Here is a 17164-nt window from a genome sequence, read left to right as displayed (position 1 = left end):
AAGAATAATCACTATCCGAGTTTTCAATTCTTGTGATTTTTATTAAATCTCTAGATTATCGGGTTCAAGGGGTTCAAGAGACACCAGGGAAGGGCACCTAAATCTCACAGAGAAAGGTTTCCAACATTTAGACTCAGTTCGAGATACCGTACCAAGCCTACCAGGGCCAGAATGGTTTTCTCCCATGAGTCAAATGTTGACTGTCACTCCAATCAAACACTGGTACTCAGTACAAGAAACAGAAAAGACGTAGGGAAGGAAAATCGGGTGTTTGCTAGCTAGGGCGACAACGGGAAGCGGTAAGTAGTAACTTTTAACTACCAGGGTCACAGGTCCGTGTAAACTTGGTTGTCTTTCCAGCTAAGATGAAGGGGTGGCCTGATCGGAAGCAGTCCTTGAGAACTATAGTAAGTCAAGAAATTCGTTATCTGTTTCTGTGCGTTGAGTCGTACCAGATTTTCATGCCAGGATAAGTACAAGGGGCGCTCCTGAGGCCGTTACCAACACCATAGGGGCGTCTCGGTGCGAACGTTCGAACGTAGACTATTTCGCGCTCAGCGGCAGTCGTTCCACGGTCGAACTGAGAACGGCGTCGGCGCTGCTCGTCACGGTATTGCTGGCCCACGCGGGGTGCAAAGAGCCCTGGAAGGTCATTCATGAATCCATATGACTTGAAGAAGCGTATATGTAACTTACCAACATGTTCTGCATTTTCAATGCTCCTGCGCATTTTCGAAGGGTTGTCTGGCCCGGGAAAGCGATCCTCGGTGCCAGCGAGAGGGCCAGTTCCAGTATGGAAAATCTGCAAGTGCATGAGCTTTTCAGCTTTCCTTTTCCTTACACCTTTATGGCACGGATTATGCGAACCTTTGGTCGGAAAGACGGATGTTCTAGCATGACAGAGCTGTTTCGAAACTTTTGCACCAAGCAATCCTTCCCTTGAATAGCTGATCCGGGGGTCTTAGATTCTTCGTACTCTATTTGAATTAAAAGGTGTACGAACTGGCATAAGATATCTCGGCCACCTTGTCACTGTTAAAACAATTCCTGCGTACGTGTTAATATAAATGCAAACGATAGTTTGTACGTTTGAGCATGTAACTCACCAGGTTCGTCCCGCTCTCGCATTAACAAACTAATACCAGTTGAGATTCGTTGACATATAAGTAGTTAGATGGTACTGACATCAATAATATCAATTGGCTAGCATTTGTTAGTAGCAAATCCTGCATATATGGGGACTGCCAAGTGAACTTACATCCTCAAAATTTATGAAGGCGTATCCGACACTGATGTATAAAATGTTAGGAATGGGCATGGATAATGATAATTGAATGACAACCGTACTTGCAATTGTTTGCAAAATCTGTAGGTTTGATATAATAATTAGTCGGGTTGTCAATATCTTGATTGAAGGCATGTCAACTTACCAATTCGTAGATACATAAAATCGTATTTCCCATGGCTTGTCTCATCCACAATAGCCTTCAACATAGCCTTACCTTATTAGTTGCCTCCAGAGCTATCGAAATGTGTGGGTTTCCCCAAGTATAAATGCTTACTTGATCAATCTTGTTCGGGATATTACGAAGCATTATCTGCGGCAAAGATGCTTGTCAACAAGTAACCCGAATATCAAGACTAGGCGGGTTTACCGTAGTTCTGACATCTAAGCCCAGCCGGATGCGCTCTATATCAACTGCATTTTGGCTGCCCATGCGTAGATCAGGATAGCGGCTGAGTTCGCGGCGTGGTGAAGGCAAGATCCTTTCTCCAGCCCTTGACATCCAGTCCATGAGACTAGCATGCTCACCAGATGGAACTGTAGAGCGACCGGTAGGACTGAGCTCCATATAAGATGCTCGGCTGGGTCGACTCGAAGCCCAGGAAGCGTTCTTATTGAAAGAAGTCTCATGTGGGGGGTATTCTTCTCTTGAGGGAGTTGCACTAGTAGGACCTTTTCTCTCTTCCAAATCCGGCCTGAATAACGAGATTTCCAGGATGCAGTCCTTTGACCTATCATGTTAGTAAACCGCGTAAGGCCAGAAGAACGGAGGAATTATCAGCGCACATCAACCGAAGTCCCATTGAGAGTAGTCATAAAATTCTCGGCATCACGAGTATTGAAGTACTCGATATGGAACTCGCATATGCCTTCTTGGCCAATTGGTAGGGGGGTAAAGGACTTTATATCGCCAAATGTCATAGCAAGGGTTTCGAGGGAGCGGCCAACAGCGTGTTGATTGAGATTAGGGTTTCGCCCGTCATAGTAGACTGTCACAAGCAACTGGCCCTCGTAGTCGGATGTTTGTGGCAGAAGAGAAGGCTCAACATGCTGCACATATTCCTTGGGAGCAATGGGAGAAACGTGCCATTCAGGCCTGAGGATTTTAACCTTTTCAATCGCCTTCGTCGCTTCACGGCTGTCAGTGAACGCAACATATACCTTGCCCATCGAATTAAGCTCTGAAAGCAAAGGGCCTCTGAGAGAGCCAAACTCGCGACGCTAATCAAAGAATATCAGTCTATGCTTATTTTACTCTCCCTTCTTTTCTTTTCAGGAAACACCTACGTTAAAAAATCCGGCCAAGGACATGTATGTGAGATTTTTTGGCACATTCTCAATGACTAATGCCCGGTTTCGTCTCTCAGTATCAAATGTTTCGTAGATTGTGGTGAAAGGTCGATGTTGCAATTCAGCTTGACTGTTTCCAATAATTCCATAGTTTGATGGGTTTCTGTCTGGGGCTTGTAGATGCCCTTTGGTTCCTTCACTTGGCTCGACATCTGAGTTAGCAGTCAAGTAATTAACACCAGGAAAGCCTCGAGGGAGAGACAAAGTTTGACTCCCAATTGGCATGCTGCCTGTCATCCCAATCGGTGTGAAGCTTGCAGCTGTTGGAGAGAGCTGCGCACGGGTAGAAGTGCTCGTCGATACCAGGAAAGGATCAGAAGACCTGTACTTCTTACTAAAAGGCGAGAGCCCTATATTTCTCGCGGGTACTTACGTTGAGTAAAGTTTCAGGATCCCAGCGTCGCTTAATGGATCACCAACACGGGACTCAGAGAGACACTTGGATCGCATATCTTCAGGGGAGTATGCCGTAAGCTTTGTATCCGGAGATCCATTGACAGATCCTATCTCGTTTGTAGAGCAGGGACTGCTTAAGTTGTGGGAGGAATCGTTCGCCCTCATCCTGTCAGGCTGTTCCTAAGACCGCAGCCGAATGTAGCAAATCGCCTTCTTTTCCGTGCTTTTTTTTAAAGCAGTAGGTGCAAACTCACACAGTCAAAGGGCACTTAGAAACACTCTATAAGAGGACTGTATCATGAAGTGTGATATTGAATAAGAGCACTTTCTCGCTTAGAGGAATGCTCAAGCAGACCACCAATCCAGGGCCAATCTCTTAGTCAAGGGAACTGCTGGGTGCATAGAAAATGCAGGAGGAGATGAACGAAACACGTTTGGAAGAAAAACAATGAGGGTGGATGGAGCATGTCTCATGAAAGAAACCTAGAAGCACGCTGCGTATAGAACCTGTCATTACACATACTACAACAAAACCACAGCCACCATGCCCAATCAATCTGGGCGCCATGGGTGGAGAACGAATAGAAAGGATGTTTTCACTGGGTCTACTAGCCCAGACGTACCTAATGGCCGCATAAGTCCCGTTTGGTGCAGTAAGATATCAGGGAGTTGATGTTCAGGCAATAACTATGATTATTATATATATACCTCAATTCGGAGCTTGTAGTAGTCTTTCTACGACTGCCAAAGCAATAGATATGGCAAGTGATTTGTTCATCCTTCATTATTTTGATTTGAAGTGAGAGCTTTTTTTGGTGCATATTAATAAGAACAGCGTTTTAATTATGTCCTGGGCTGTATGAGGATGGGTGAAATGTAGCATTTCTATGACAATTGAGTATACCAAGATAATCTAGAACAAGCGGGCGTGTTGCCAATCAGGGAATGCTAGTAGGGAAGTAACCAAGATCAGCATCACCGTCACTTTCCTAGTATAAGTATATATTGCTATTTCAGCTACTTTCTGACAGGCTGTATCTCTATCTAGTTTTTATGGGCCCTGGGGCCTTTTTAGGTGCAAGTATTCCAGAATGTGATGCTTCCACGCTGCAGAAATGATTACGATAAGTGCCACTACTGAAGCAAGGGGCTTTAAGGGTCTCTCTCATAACGGCGGACTGTACTCAGTGCCTTTCATGGCTGTCTAATCCTACAGTATACTACCATTGCACATACGCGACAAAGGTGATTAATTAAAAAAAATAGGTAAGGCAAGGCTTTTGAACTTTCTGATAGGGACTTGGATACTGCTAACATTCAAAATCTCCGGCCACAATCGCTACATAGTATATGTTGGCAATTTAATACCTGACTATCATCCCTGAAGTAGCAAGAAAATCGAGCTTCAGCAGTATTCCTTGCTAAGGAGTGAGCTTGCACTTTACACAGTAAGAAGTACTTTGTAGTCACGTATATATACTTCATGCAATTTGCGCAGCGGAAAGGTCCTTACCGAAAGGAGCTAGAGGAATGCATGCCCCATCTTCAAGATCCCCGCAACGGCCGAGGCTCGGAAGCCGGTACGGCGTAGGGTGCACGTAGTTCTCGGTATATACCAAGCTATTACTGCGTTTTCCCTCCTACTATTTCCTACAACTTGTGTGACCTCAACATAGGTACAGTATGTTCCTACACGCTGAAACTGAGTGATCCCCTGATTCGATTATATTGGGCATTCCATGTCCCTTCTACAACAATACGTCTTTAGCTATTCCTGACACCTCAAAGCTTATTGTTGATCAATTTATCGCCCGGATCGATTATTTTTCTTATCTGCAGCCTTCAACAGTGTCAATTCTGAAACCCTAGATAGTGCCCTAACTTCACATTCGAAATCGCCAATATGCCGTCCGTGGCACCATCTCGCAATGAATCGTCATACCTCCTGAACCAGGTACGCGAGGAAAAATGGATTCTATGATGGAGCACTCACTCATCATTTCTCATAGCTTATCATATCTCCTTCGGATTCCGACTACCTCGATCAATTGATCCCTTCGATTAAAGAGTACAGCATTGGAAACCGAACATCCCAACTATTGCAGACATTGTCTAGATTTGCTAGTGACAAGGAAGCCGAGATAGAGACCATTTGCAACACAAATCACCAGGAGTTTGTCACCTCAGTGAACCAACTTCTACGCATCAGAGAAGGTACGGTTAGCCTGACCTCTGAGATATTGGACCTCAACCAGTCTATACAAGCAAGTACGGAAAAGCTGGCCGAGCAGAAGAGAGCTTTGGTGGAGTCACGGAGTCACCGGCAAAACATTGATGAGACATCTCGAGCTATACGAGACTGTCTTGAGGTTTTGCGTCTCGCAAACCAAGTCCATGATTTGCTCGCCAAGAAGAATCACTATGCCGCACTTCGCGCCCTGGAAGAACTGCAAAATGTTCATCTTAAGGGGGTGACGCAGTATAAGATTGCTGATATGATTCAGCGCTCAGTTCCTACAATGCAGAAAGCAATAGCGGAGGCAGTCATGTCTGATCTCAATACTTGGCTTTACAGAATTCGGGAGATGTCGCAGTATCTTGGAGAGATTGCTTTATATCATACAGACCTGCGCAAGACCAGGCAAAAGGAGAGGACAGAAAAATCGCCGTACCTTGGCCAATTTAAGCTGAATTCAGCAATCGAGCTGGTATCTGATGAGAGCGAAGAATACGATCTCTTACAGAACGAGGAACTCCAGGTCGACTTTACGCCCTTATTCGAATGCCTCCATATCCATCGTTCATTGGGACGTATGGACAGATTTCGAATCGAGTACGCTAATACACGACGTCGGCAGAAGGAGCTTCTGATCCCGACATCGATAACTCTCATCGATGAAGACGGTGCTAGTCTACACAACCTTCTCGAAGAAATGGCTGGCTTCGCCATTGTCGAACGCTCCACAATGAAGAGAGTCCCGGATCTTAGGTCTTCGGTTGATGTGTGTTTCTTTTTCTAAGCTATGGAAATTATAGTATACTGAACAAATTCGGTTAGGTCGATGAACTATGGGATTCAATGTGCCAGACGGCAGTGATCCTGATATCAAAGGCACTCCATGAGGTTGATAATGCTGAGAGTCTGCTGAAAATAAAAAATCTCATCGCATTATTTATGCAAACAATGAACGTCTGTTGAATTCCCGGCCTAAAGATTACCAAAGCTTCAAACTAATAACATCTTAGACCTGGGAATTCCTCGTCGAAGTGTTTGATGATTTTCTCCTGACTTTGTTCCAAAAATACGCAGAGTTGCTGAAGAAGAGATTCAGTGATGATTTTCAAGAGGTATGCCCTCTAACATTTTCATCCAGGCTCTGTACTGAATATCGTTCAAGATTGTGTCAACCGATGATTATATGCCTATGCCAATCCAGACGATTGAAGAATTTGATAAAGTACTGAATGTCAGTTGGTATAGTCCTGACAAGCCAAGAGAGGAACAAGCGTACGTTTTTCATTCTCAAAGTGTATGCCATTTATATTGACTATGGTGCAGGTTTCCATGTGTCTTGCCGTTCTCCCAGATGTATCCCTTATGCTGCATTGACATCCGCAACTTTCTAAATCAGTTCTACTTCTTTGCCAATGATGACTTTTCCCATCTTAGCGTCATAGACGAAACACTGAGAGATGTAAGTATATTGAACAGGCTATGGGCATTGCTAACCAAGTCAGGCGCTGGATGAGCTTCTATCTAGCAAAGTCTGTGACACGCTTGTTGAACGTCTGTCTTCACAATATCTGGGTCAGATCGTGCAAATCCTAATAAACTTGGAACATTTTGAACTCGCTTGTCGTGAACTTGAGCAGTTACTCGCCGCTGCTAGATCGCAGAATGTTTCTGGTGATGTAGTCACCTTGAATGCTACTGAGAAGTTTAGAAGCAATAAGAAGGCCGCAGAGAAACGTATTTTTGAGGTTGTCAATTCCAAGATTGATGACCTTATTGAAACGGCCGAGTACGACTGGATGGCATCTGTTCCACCGGCTGAGCCGAGCAACTACATGCAGACACTGACGCGTTTTTTATCAAACATCATGAATTCAACATTGCTCGGCCTACCGACAGAAATCAAAGAACTCATATATTTTGATGCGCTCAGCCATGCTGCCAATATGATTCTTGTATGTAGTGCCAAGATATATGTCGGGGCTGTGTTCACTGATTTTGTCCAGGCACTTCCTCTCTCTGCGGAAGTAAAGAGGATCAACCCCAATGGCGTGATGGCTCTTGCAAAAGATGTCGAATACCTATATCAGTTTGTCGACAGTCTCGGTGTCCCTATCCTCCGGGAAAATCTCGATGAACTGCAGCAGACAGTGCAGTTGATGCAAGCAGACAACACTGACGAATTCTATGACATCTCTACACGAAACAAGAAGTATGGTCGTGTAGATGCTATCCACGGCCCAATTCTATTGGAAAAGTACGTTCTCCAGCATCATTATCTGTCCTTATTAACCAGCTAGAAGGATCATACGTACCGTTCAAAGTCCTGCGAAGACGGATAAATTTGCCACCCTTTCATCGAGATTTGGTAAGAAGTCATAAAGCTGACAACCTGGACTACTTTGTCATATCTTTGAACGCGTCATGCTGCTTATCTTCGGGGAAAATCATACATCAACCAAATATATTCCATAAGTGAACTGGGTATGAGATCGGCTAAGCAAAATATCTGTAGCGTTTGCAACGGATAGTCGCTACTTTACGTTAAGTAACATAGCCGATGACTTCAACAATATAACGAAAGAGATGTCATAGGGCGGTAACAAATATTATCTGTCAGCGGCCTAGCCTGTACTTGACTTTCAATTGCCCTATCGCTCACTTCTCATGCCCAAACATTAGTCGAAGGGAGAAGATGCAAGTACACAAAACAGATAAAGAACGATCTATAGATGGGGGCTCTTTAACATACCTGCTGTGGTGGCAGATGCGGATAGGCGGCATACATTCCTTCGAACATTTGAGGCTGGTGTTGGCCATAGGCTGCCGTTGGGTCCGACTGGACAGCCCCGGCATACATTGTCGGCTGTCGATATTCTTGATCTTGAAGGCCATGTTGTCCAAGGGCACTATAGTCTGGAGGAGGCATGTGATGTTGAACACCATGTTGGGACGGGGGCAGTTGGCCGGTGGCGCCGGCAGGGCCTGCAACGCCTGCAGAAGCCCCAGCTGTTTGACTAGATCGCTTTGCATGCGACGTGGCCTCCTCACGGGGTACAATGTCAATGAGAAAATCGAACATGTCAGACTTCGATAGTGCTGCAGCGATATCGGACCTCTGTAGTGTACGTCGCTTGTTATCCTCTGCATGGATCCATGCCCGCATAGTCAGTTCAGTGATAAAGATATCACAGCCCTTTGCAAAAAGTATCGGCGCCTCTGCTGATATCATCTTAACTTCTGGATCGGCTTTCATGACCTTTTTAATGCGGGCAAGTGGTAGTTGGTGTATTTTATAATCGTGGTTGTCTGATTCAAGATGATTGATGATATGCTGCCAATACGTCGTAAGGATATCGCGGGCTGTCCCCTGCAGACCTTGGTTGACCTGACGAGTATCAGCCATAAATATACTCTGTGATCAAGCGAGCGTCAGGCCCAGAAAACTCACATTCGCCCACGTGCCGGTATAAAGCTCGGCAACAGGCGCATAACCTTGTGCAGAAAGCTAGACGAATATAGCAGGTCAGCTGAAAGAACAGAAGCTGCCTTGCAGGCCTTCAAGAATGACCGTACCGCTGCGCTGGCACCTAAGGATACAAAGTCAGTGACTTAGCTTAGGACTTTCAATTGTCTCATGGGAAAATTACCATAATGCCCACCATTTCTGGTGTCGTAAACGGGCTGTTGCCTGCCTTGCTGTTGTCCAGCGTTCTGCGCAGCTTGTTCCATGATAAGATGACTCTTCCAACCGTCTTTACTGAAGGTGATACGTTCGCAGTAATGCCGCTATAAGCTCGTTCGGATAGCAGATGGAAAGGCGTTCCCTACACAAGGTGGCAGCGGACGCTATGCGACGCGACGAAGCCAAAGGCGAGTTAGCCGATCTGATGACGGAGTTGAGGGGTAAGCGACCAGTAAAAAACCCTAGTTATCGGGCAGGTAAATTGAGGACCTAGAAATGAGGTAAAGGATGACCAGGCGCCCCAAGGAGACCTAAGAGAAGCCCTTGTACTCCGTACGTACGTAGGTAGTTGGGTGTGCAACAACGGCGCGCCAAGCCTAGCGCAGCTCGAGTGACGCTAGCAGAAGCCTCTTGGCATCCCAAACACTGCGGGGGTTGATTACTACTCCGTGCTCCGTAGTTATTATACGGTTATATGGTGGAATGTTACTCCGTACCGGAGACGTTGCGCCGGACTCTACTCTGATGTTGTCATAAAAATTGGCGAATGTCGATTTTATGACAGATCGGGCCGGCCATTTGGTACGTAGCCCAGAGACACGGCTGCCTATCTAGATAACTGATAGCTCTAAGGTCAAACTAGCGAGCTATACGATACATTCATGCAGCACCGAGCGTTGAGTAGAGAGAAGTGCTCTCTGTACCAGACTACCAGCATACCCACTACCAAGTACGGAGTACGGTGCCAAGGATCTAAGGTCGGGTTTCGCCCCACAGCACAAATTTTTCCATGACCCCAGCCATTTCGAGCAAAAAAGGTAGCCTTGGATTTCCGCTATAAATACCTAGCTTGAGGCCATCCGACTTTTGTCTTCCTTTTTATACTTTGTATCCTGCGTCTGTTGTATTACTCCCCACAGGACATGACAGGAGCAACATGCGTTGAACTTGCCGGCATCCCACCCCAGGGTGAGGTTGGTTTAAATGATCAGGATATAGAGCAGTTGCTTTACGAGGCTGAGGATCGACTAAGACCCAGCAGTGTTGAAGTCAATGCAGCTGGTACCAATGGCTCGGCTGAAGACAGCACAGATGCTATTTCGGTACAGTATGTGTAGGCTTTTTTTGCCTTTCATCTATATTGGCTGTTTCCCCCGCTGAAGGCTGACATGATCTTGCTTAGTGTCCCAAAGCTGGCATCTAGGGATTCTCTGCGGCCATACGTTCGTCAGGTAGATGACATTGCAGTTATCAATCCAGCCAGAATAACGGGTGATTCCGACAACATGCTACCTACCACGACGCAGTCAGCTGGTTTCAATGCATCAAAATCAAGTTCAAAGGTAAGTTTGGCTGTTTTGTATATTATCGCTATTCTTATTTTTTTTCCAATCTGCTATGAGGAAATTTTATCCCATCGCGTGAGCGCTTGATGCAGCTTAACAACCCGTACTGGGTTGCGCTGCGCCAATGAGAGTTATCTTCTTGTTTCATAGTTACTCTGAGCATTGCTTTATTTTTACTTTCTTTTGTTTTCATAACACTTGGAGAACGAAAGCTAACCAATTATATCTGAAGGACAAGCCTACAGCCGGCAGCGCGTGGTTCGATCTTCCGAAGACAGAGTTAACGGCAGAACTCAAGAGAGACCTCCAGTTACTCCGAATGCGTTCGGTATTGGACCCAAAAAGACACTATAAGAAGGAGAGCGGTAAAGCACACGTTCCTCAGTATTCCCATGTAGGAACAATCATCGAAGGTCCAACAGAATTTTTCAGTAGTCGCATCGTGAAGAGAGATCGAAAGAAGACATTTGTTGAAGAGGCATTGGCAGTGGAGCGGGAAAATAAGCGGTTTGAGGCTAAGTATAGGGACATCCAAACCCTGAAACAGAGCGGTAAACGGTCTTACTACAACAATTTGCGAGCGAAAAGGAAGAACAGGAGCAAGTGAATTATCTAGCTTGTCTCCACGGACAAGCATTATACCCAGCTGTTGGAAAGACAACTAATTCGGAACCCCTCTGGATCTCATGGGCCCTTTTCGGCGTTCTGACACCAAATTTAACGCTTGATCGCTGCGGTTCAACCGTCACTGGCATCTGTGCTTAATATCATTGATTACCGGTCGCGTCACCATGGGAGCTTCGTTTGAAAACATTTGCAACAGTTTGTATAACGAGCCTCTTGAGTCGGATGTCACTAGCAGCACGTGACAATGGATAAGATGTGGTACATACCTGCATATCCATCGCGGCGGTGCGTCCAGCTTCAAGAACTTCTTCATGATCCGCTTTGCCTTCTTGCAATATCGTGTCTAGCTCATCCACATTCTTTCCCTGGAGAAGATGGTCGTCTCCACGGGGAACAGGTGAAAGAACTGCATTATTCGTTACCAAGCTGAGGGCCAAGACTCGGATACCGCAGTGCCTGGCAACAACGATCTCTGGCACTGTTGACATGCCAACTAAGTCTGCGCCTAGTTGGCGAAGCATACGGCATTCGGCTCTCGTCTCATAGCTGAAAAGTTCAGCATTTCAAATTTTATTCTTGTTACCAAGGCGATGACTTACCTAGGTCCCCCAACGAAGGCATAGACTCCCTCGTGCAGTCTCCTTTTGTTTTCTGCGCCCACAGTCGTGACCCAGGCGTTGTGGACCTGGCAGCGCAATTCCAGGTCGTAAGCATCTGATAGAGCAGGGAAACGAGGACCAAACTCTTCAGCATTTGGCCCCCGTAATGGATGAACTCCCGCCAGTCCAGCCAGGAATATGTGCTACGGTTATTCGTCAATACCAACGTGTTCCTGAATGATAAGATGGTAATAGGCTTACTTACATCATTTAGCAGAACAATGTCTCCTACCATATATTCGGGGTTCAGACCCCCGGCAGCGTTGGTTACTATGGGTCCATATACATTGTTAGCAGATGAACCATGTGTGCGCCATGTCCTCGAGGTAGAATATAACTTACAGATTAAGGTATCAACCCCTAGAAGTTTGAACACACGTATAGGAAATGTGACCTGATCAATGGAATGTCCCTCATAGTAACTTTTTCGTAGTTAGTGAGCTGCACTGTGTTGGCGCTGTCGTTGGAGGAACCTCACTGGGCACGGCCAACCATCAACACTGCAGGGACTTCTCCGTTGAGAAGTCCAAAAACAAGTTTTCCTGCATGTCCGGCGACTTTTCCTTGAAGTGAGTGTAGGGCCTCACAACTGCAGAGATATAAGGGGGCGATTACCTGTAGAGCGAGGGAAGTGGGGTATAGAAGCATAGTCAAACTCGATTTGTGGTAAGCGCTGGATTGTGCTCGCAAGCCCTCCCAAACCAGAGCCACAGATTATTGCAACTTGAGGGGTTCTCAAACATTCTGGCAGACGATCTCTCAAGAATGAGAACGTTTCACTTACGTGCTGAAACGACATGCTGCTGGATGGCGACTCTGTGTCCTAACCTGAAAAGCTCGCCCTGAATGGATAGTAAACTTTGTTGATGAGAGAAAACCGCCAGGATCATTCGAACCCATATAGCAAGGGTCGTAGTAACTGCCCCGCTATATTCTTACGGAAAAGGGAATGTAATGAATTATAAAAGAAATACAACAATAGGTGCAGTGCTCTTTCCACGCCTCAGTATCATCATGTGATCAACCAGGAGCCCCAGAAAATCAAGGCGGTCAAACATGTAGCCAATCATGAATGGCTTGATCATCGTATTCTCCGGCAAGCCGGTGCAAAAAATGCTCCAGGTGATCGTAGGAACATTATACTAGGCCATCTCTTTACGCGCTTCTGGTGTCTAGTCCTCACAAGCTTATGTTTTCAACCATGTCTCTCTCTCTCAATTCTCGACTTTTTTTAAGGACTGGTAGACAGTTACAGGTAGTCTTTCCCTCCTACCCTTTCTATACCATCCAGTGAAACCATATTCATATCTGTTAGCTATTGGCATGTCCTAGAAATTATGGTACCTCGTCCGACGCAGATCAGCTTGCTAAGTCACCCATACATATTCATGCCACCGAAGGTTCAGCAGAATTACGAGCACCGTTAGCAATTCCTCCTCTAACTCCCCTACACAGACGCAAGGCTAACCTGCTTCTAAATAGGCAAGCCTTCGAATTGCCAGCGAAAGAATGGTCCGGTTTATGAACACAATCCAGGCATACATTATCTTAAATGACATGCACTCACACATGCTTAGGAAGGAACGCCTGGACAGCATTAACAGCAAGGCTCGACTACCTAGGAGTGTTCAGGCTGTATACCTACGACCCCTTCGGAGGAAGGCTGAATACGGACTCCCAGTTTGCGACCTACAGTTGAGGTCTTACAGTGTTCGAAACGTGGAATTCTTTGCCGATTTTGCTGTGAGAGCTGCCTACTACCTGAAGCTTCCTGTTTCCGGGCCAGTACCATTACCACGAATGGTTGAACGCTGGACTATGCCTCGGAGCAACTTCGTACACAAGAAAAGTCAAGAAAACTTCGAAAGAATAACACTCCGTCGGTTGATTCAAATCAAAGACGGTAATCCCCAGGTTGTACAGGCATGGCTAGCTTTCTTGCGCAAGCACGCATTCTATGGAGTCGGCATGAAAGCTAATGTCTGGGAACATGAAAGCCTTGGTATTATAGCACCACTACACTTCATTCTAACTCAGTATCTCCGAAATAACTAACATTTTCTTGAAAATAGATGTGGCTGAGAGCATGGACAGTACACTTCCGGATGTTGAGAAGACACTCGAGCCTTACCTTTCACAGTTTGGCCAGCGAGAAGATACAAGGTCGCAGGACTCGATTTCAGATATTCTTGACAATGAGCGATTCGTTGCATACAGAGGCCCCTTGACTACGGTCCGCAAGGCGTAATTGCTCTGTTGTCATATATCCTGTATATTATCTTGTCACCTTGTCTGTTATTAGTTTATAGAGGTTTCGTCTGCCATCCTATTCTAACCGTTTTGTCATGTACAGATTGCCAGCCATGACATGTTCTGTAATATATCTATGAATATGCAACCTATATGTTGTAGTCTTCCTTTATGTAATCAAGTCGAATTTGTTCACGTCATGAATAATTTCCCTCGATGTTGCCTTAGCAATAAAAATCGGCTAAACTGTATGTTTTGCCCATCTGGTTCAAGACTAATGGCACGTGACATATCCTATGGACGGCGTACTCCGTACCTACCTCGTTAGCCACCGGGGTATTCTCTCAGCTAGTTCCAAGCCTTTATGTGACAGTAGAGGAAACCATGCATGCTGAAATAGGTCGTTGTGGCCGAGGCCTTACTAAGATTTCTCGGATCAGCTCGAATTGTTTGCGATCAAAGTTCGAATATTGGAAGCCGAATAGCCATTGTTTCCGAAGATGGCGTAGCTGTCAAACTCTCCGCTCGCCGGATATAAATCGAACGATATTCTCCGGAATCCAACCTACAGGCGTGCCACATTTGGGAAACTACTTAGGTGCGCTAAGGGAATGGGTTCGGTTACAAGACGATGCGACAGAAGGGACGACCTTATATTTCTCCATTGTGGATCTACATGCGTTGACGGTACCCCAAGAGAGCGCTCAGTTGAGAAGATGGAGGAAAGAGGCATTTGCTACCTTATTAGCTGTGGGCCTAGATCCGAGTCGCTCAACGATATTCTACCAGTCTTCTGTATGTGGTTGATTGATCTTAATAGACTTCTCGCGCTGATCGACTGCTAGGTACAGGCACATGCGGAGTTATTCTGGATATTGTGTACAGTAGCCTCCATGGGGTACCTGTCACGAATGACTCAATGGAAGGTGAGCAACCACGAAAATGAGCGGAAAACACGATCATGGAACATATCCAGAGAAATTGGAGAGCATAGCGTCAATGTTGACACCAATTAGAGTAAACTCCAGTTGCCTGACGACACAACTTTGGATACTTCAGCTGCCAGGTCAAAACTGCGACTCGGCCTGTTCTCATACCCTGTTCTCCAGGCAGCAGACATACTAGTACATAGGTTTGATGTCGCCAACATCTAGTGTGATTGTGGACTAATCCAGCTCAGAGCTACCCATGTTCCGGTTGGGGAAGACCAAAAACAGCACCTCGAATTCTCTAGAAATATCGCGAATAGCTTTAACCATGTCTATGGTTCGGTCTTTCCGTCTCCAGAAGCACTTATATGTGAGTCTTGCTTTAATATATATATGTGCTTTTCCGGTTTGCCGGCGGGGAAATTTGTTAGCCTAATGACGCCTGTTCTATAGCACCCGCGAAGCGAGTCATGTCACTCAAAGAGCCGACTCAAAAGATGTCAAAATCCCATGTCGACGAGCGGTCAAGGGTTCTTCTGACTGATTCCCCTGACCAGATCCATAAAAAGATCAAGGCCGCGCTTACCGACTCAGATACAATGATAACTTATGATCCAATTCGTCGGCCGGGCGTGTCTAACCTCTTAGAGCTCCTTGGTCACTTTGAGGGAAAGTCGTGCCAAGATCTAGCCTCGGAATATCAGTCGACAAGTCTTCGGGCTCTAAAGGAAAACCTCGCTAGGCAAATCTCGTCTCATCTCCGGCCTATAAGAGATAAATATCTCTCAATTATGGGTGACAACAGTTGCTATCTAGATGATGTTTCAGAACAGGGCGCTCAGGCCGCTCGATCAAACGCCGAGTCGACTATGAAACAAGTGAGGGAAGTCATGGGTTTATGAAAGCACTTTTTGGTGCACCCTGCCTTTTTTTCGCTCGCTCTCTAGTTTGCCCTATCTTCCTCTCTTCTCGTGCACATGCATTCTGTCTTTCACTGTATTGTTGTGGTCTGGTTTCGTATGGTTTGCCTTTGCTTCTCCATATATTTATTACACAGATATTCGGGGACGCAGATAGAGTGATGGATGTAAGGTTACAGCTAGAAGTATTTAACTCATGTTTGCGTCCGAGATGATAATAAAAATCGTCAGGCCGCAATCACATGTGCAAGCAATAATATTCAACGAGAAGTCATACATGTATCCTCAAGCTCCCGTCAAAGTATCTTGTTGGAGTACAGTGATTGCAGCTCCATTAGGCACAAGTGTTTTACCTTGTTTGCAACATGGTTTAACCGACTGGATCCTTAGTGTAATGCTGCTGCCTACACCAGGAGATCATGTCGATACTATCCTGTTTCATAGGGGCGGATTGTTGTGTTCTGGCCGATGAGGGACTCCATGTGCTATTGGGGAATCATCTTCAATATATTATATGTTGGGACATGCTTATGTCTTCTACATTAGTGGCTAGAAGGGTTATATCCTTTTGGTCTACACGGTAGTAGCCTTGACATTATATGACGTATACGTACCGTCAGAACCTACAAGCTCAGTTCTACATCTGATATGTAATTGCCCCGAGAAGGAGTGTACGATAGTCAGCAGTCTCGTCAACGGCGCGAATTATACATATGACTATATAACGTTGTATCTTTTTCATGAACCTGCGCCAAGGTTTAGTCACCCCAAATCTACTTACTGTAATTGAAGTTGGCCCTAGGTAGCAATTATAAGATATTGAGATAACTTTGACTAATGAACCGCGATCACTTTGTGAGACCACTGTTTTTAGATTTCGAGCGATTTCTAAATGCAGCCTGGAGAAATGCCGCCAGAGCGGCGGTGCAGGCATGATTTGGTTCAAGAGTGTTGATTATTTCTAGAAAAGAAAGAGGACTTTAGGTAAGACTACATGGTGCATGTAGGACTCCTCAGGGCTAATGATGAGAAACTCAGCGGGGTGCGCAGCATCTCTTCCTGAACTGTCTCAAACTGGGTGTCTCATCATAGTTCAGTCAACAATAATTAATCAATTAGTACTTACTGCGTACGGTGTACACAGTTCAATGTGAGAGTCTTGGGCCATGTTCTTTCCGGGGTAGCCGAAGCTTCCGGAAAGGGCAGGCCCAATCCGTCAATGCTGTTTTCACCTAAATCAAGGTTTCAGTGAATGCGCTTCTAACAATAGGTGTTTGCCAAGAAATGTAGTCTTTCGAAATCTTCAAGTGCTGAGCGTGTATTGTAATACTTGTGGTACAGGCAAAACAGGTACGTAGCTTGCAGTAACATATTGCTTGCATACTATGTAGTAATGATACTATGTAGAAGTGATCACTGCAGTACGGAGTACTCCGTAGTCCATAAATAGTTAAGTGTCTACTGGGACCCACATATGATGACGA

At 45.6% G+C, this 17164-nt stretch overlaps 6 protein-coding genes across 6 annotated transcripts; 3 read left to right on the top strand and 3 right to left on the bottom strand.

The window, feature by feature from the left end:
- Nucleotides 1–369: 369 nt before the first annotated feature.
- On the bottom strand, nt 370–3196 carry BO80DRAFT_416735 (putative meiosis protein MEI2; the record flags this gene model as incomplete). The annotated part of the gene is made up of 14 exons (XM_025718195.1): nt 370–642; nt 697–802; nt 868–947; nt 1004–1047; nt 1107–1135; nt 1186–1203; nt 1259–1289; nt 1348–1366; nt 1431–1497; nt 1563–1598; nt 1656–2009; nt 2072–2506; nt 2573–2969; nt 3009–3196. 14 exons carry the CDS (start codon nt 3194–3196, stop codon nt 425–427), a joined length of 2022 nt encoding a protein of 673 aa, XP_025570752.1. The 3' UTR covers nt 370–424.
- A 1423-nt stretch (nt 3197–4619) lies between these two features.
- Nucleotides 4620–7996, top strand: BO80DRAFT_416732 (Rab GTPase-binding exocyst subunit SEC15). The gene is made up of 9 exons (XM_025718194.1): nt 4620–4985; nt 5041–6033; nt 6090–6221; nt 6278–6379; nt 6430–6539; nt 6591–6726; nt 6770–7219; nt 7271–7521; nt 7568–7996. The coding sequence occupies exons 1-9, from the start codon at nt 4935–4937 to the stop codon at nt 7644–7646; spliced, it is 2304 nt and encodes a 767-aa protein (XP_025570751.1). The 5' UTR covers nt 4620–4934; the 3' UTR covers nt 7647–7996.
- An 11-nt stretch (nt 7997–8007) lies between these two features.
- Nucleotides 8008–8996, bottom strand: hapE (CCAAT-binding factor complex subunit HapE; the record flags this gene model as incomplete). Its single annotated transcript, XM_025716247.1, has 4 exons — nt 8008–8652; nt 8716–8772; nt 8841–8854; nt 8915–8996. 4 exons carry the CDS (start codon nt 8994–8996, stop codon nt 8008–8010), a joined length of 798 nt encoding a protein of 265 aa, XP_025570750.1.
- An 876-nt stretch (nt 8997–9872) lies between these two features.
- Nucleotides 9873–10902, top strand: BO80DRAFT_366325 (Fcf2 domain-containing protein; the record flags this gene model as incomplete). The annotated part of the gene is made up of 3 exons (XM_025716243.1): nt 9873–10057; nt 10133–10292; nt 10528–10902. 3 exons carry the CDS (start codon nt 9873–9875, stop codon nt 10900–10902), a joined length of 720 nt encoding a protein of 239 aa, XP_025570749.1.
- Nucleotides 10903–11062: 160 nt separating this feature from the next.
- BO80DRAFT_458960 (purine-nucleoside phosphorylase) lies at nt 11063–12380 on the bottom strand (the record flags this gene model as incomplete). Its single annotated transcript, XM_025722321.1, has 7 exons — nt 11063–11134; nt 11189–11468; nt 11522–11724; nt 11787–11851; nt 11924–12003; nt 12060–12138; nt 12197–12380. 7 exons carry the CDS (start codon nt 12378–12380, stop codon nt 11063–11065), a joined length of 963 nt encoding a protein of 320 aa, XP_025570748.1.
- A 520-nt stretch (nt 12381–12900) lies between these two features.
- BO80DRAFT_496985 (30S ribosomal protein S10, mitochondrial precursor) lies at nt 12901–15948 on the top strand. The gene is made up of 9 exons (XM_025724054.1): nt 12901–13003; nt 13064–13583; nt 13654–13825; nt 13891–13928; nt 14430–14626; nt 14677–14757; nt 14848–14963; nt 15012–15130; nt 15214–15948. Exons 2-9 carry the CDS (start codon nt 13091–13093, stop codon nt 15660–15662), a joined length of 1665 nt encoding a protein of 554 aa, XP_025570747.1. The 5' UTR covers nt 12901–13003; nt 13064–13090; the 3' UTR covers nt 15663–15948.
- Nucleotides 15949–17164: the final 1216 nt, after the last annotated feature.

Source organism: Aspergillus ibericus (assembly GCF_003184845.1).
Source record: "Aspergillus ibericus CBS 121593 unplaced genomic scaffold BO80scaffold_57, whole genome shotgun sequence".
Classification (NCBI taxonomy): Eukaryota; Fungi; Ascomycota; class Eurotiomycetes; order Eurotiales; family Aspergillaceae; genus Aspergillus; species Aspergillus ibericus.
This window is presented reverse-complemented; position numbering and strand designations above follow the sequence as displayed.

Bases quoted from the DNA above. Each gene is read 5' to 3' on its own strand.
- BO80DRAFT_416732 (XM_025718194.1), top strand. From the start codon at position 4,935: ATGCCGTCCGTGGCACCATCTCGCAATGAATCGTCATACCTCCTGAAC. The intron at 4,986-5,040 runs GTACGCGAGGAA...CATTTCTCATAG, and splicing joins CGTCATACCTCCTGAACCAG to CTTATCATATCTCCTTCGGA. The intron at 7,220-7,270 runs GTATGTAGTGCC...GATTTTGTCCAG, and splicing joins ATGCTGCCAATATGATTCTT to GCACTTCCTCTCTCTGCGGA.
- BO80DRAFT_496985 (XM_025724054.1), top strand. From the start codon at position 13,091: ATGGTCCGGTTTATGAACACAATCCAGGCATACATTATCTTAAATGAC. The intron at 13,826-13,890 runs GTAATTGCTCTG...ATTAGTTTATAG, and splicing joins TTGACTACGGTCCGCAAGGC to AGGTTTCGTCTGCCATCCTA. The intron at 14,627-14,676 runs GTATGTGGTTGA...ATCGACTGCTAG, and splicing joins CGATATTCTACCAGTCTTCT to GTACAGGCACATGCGGAGTT.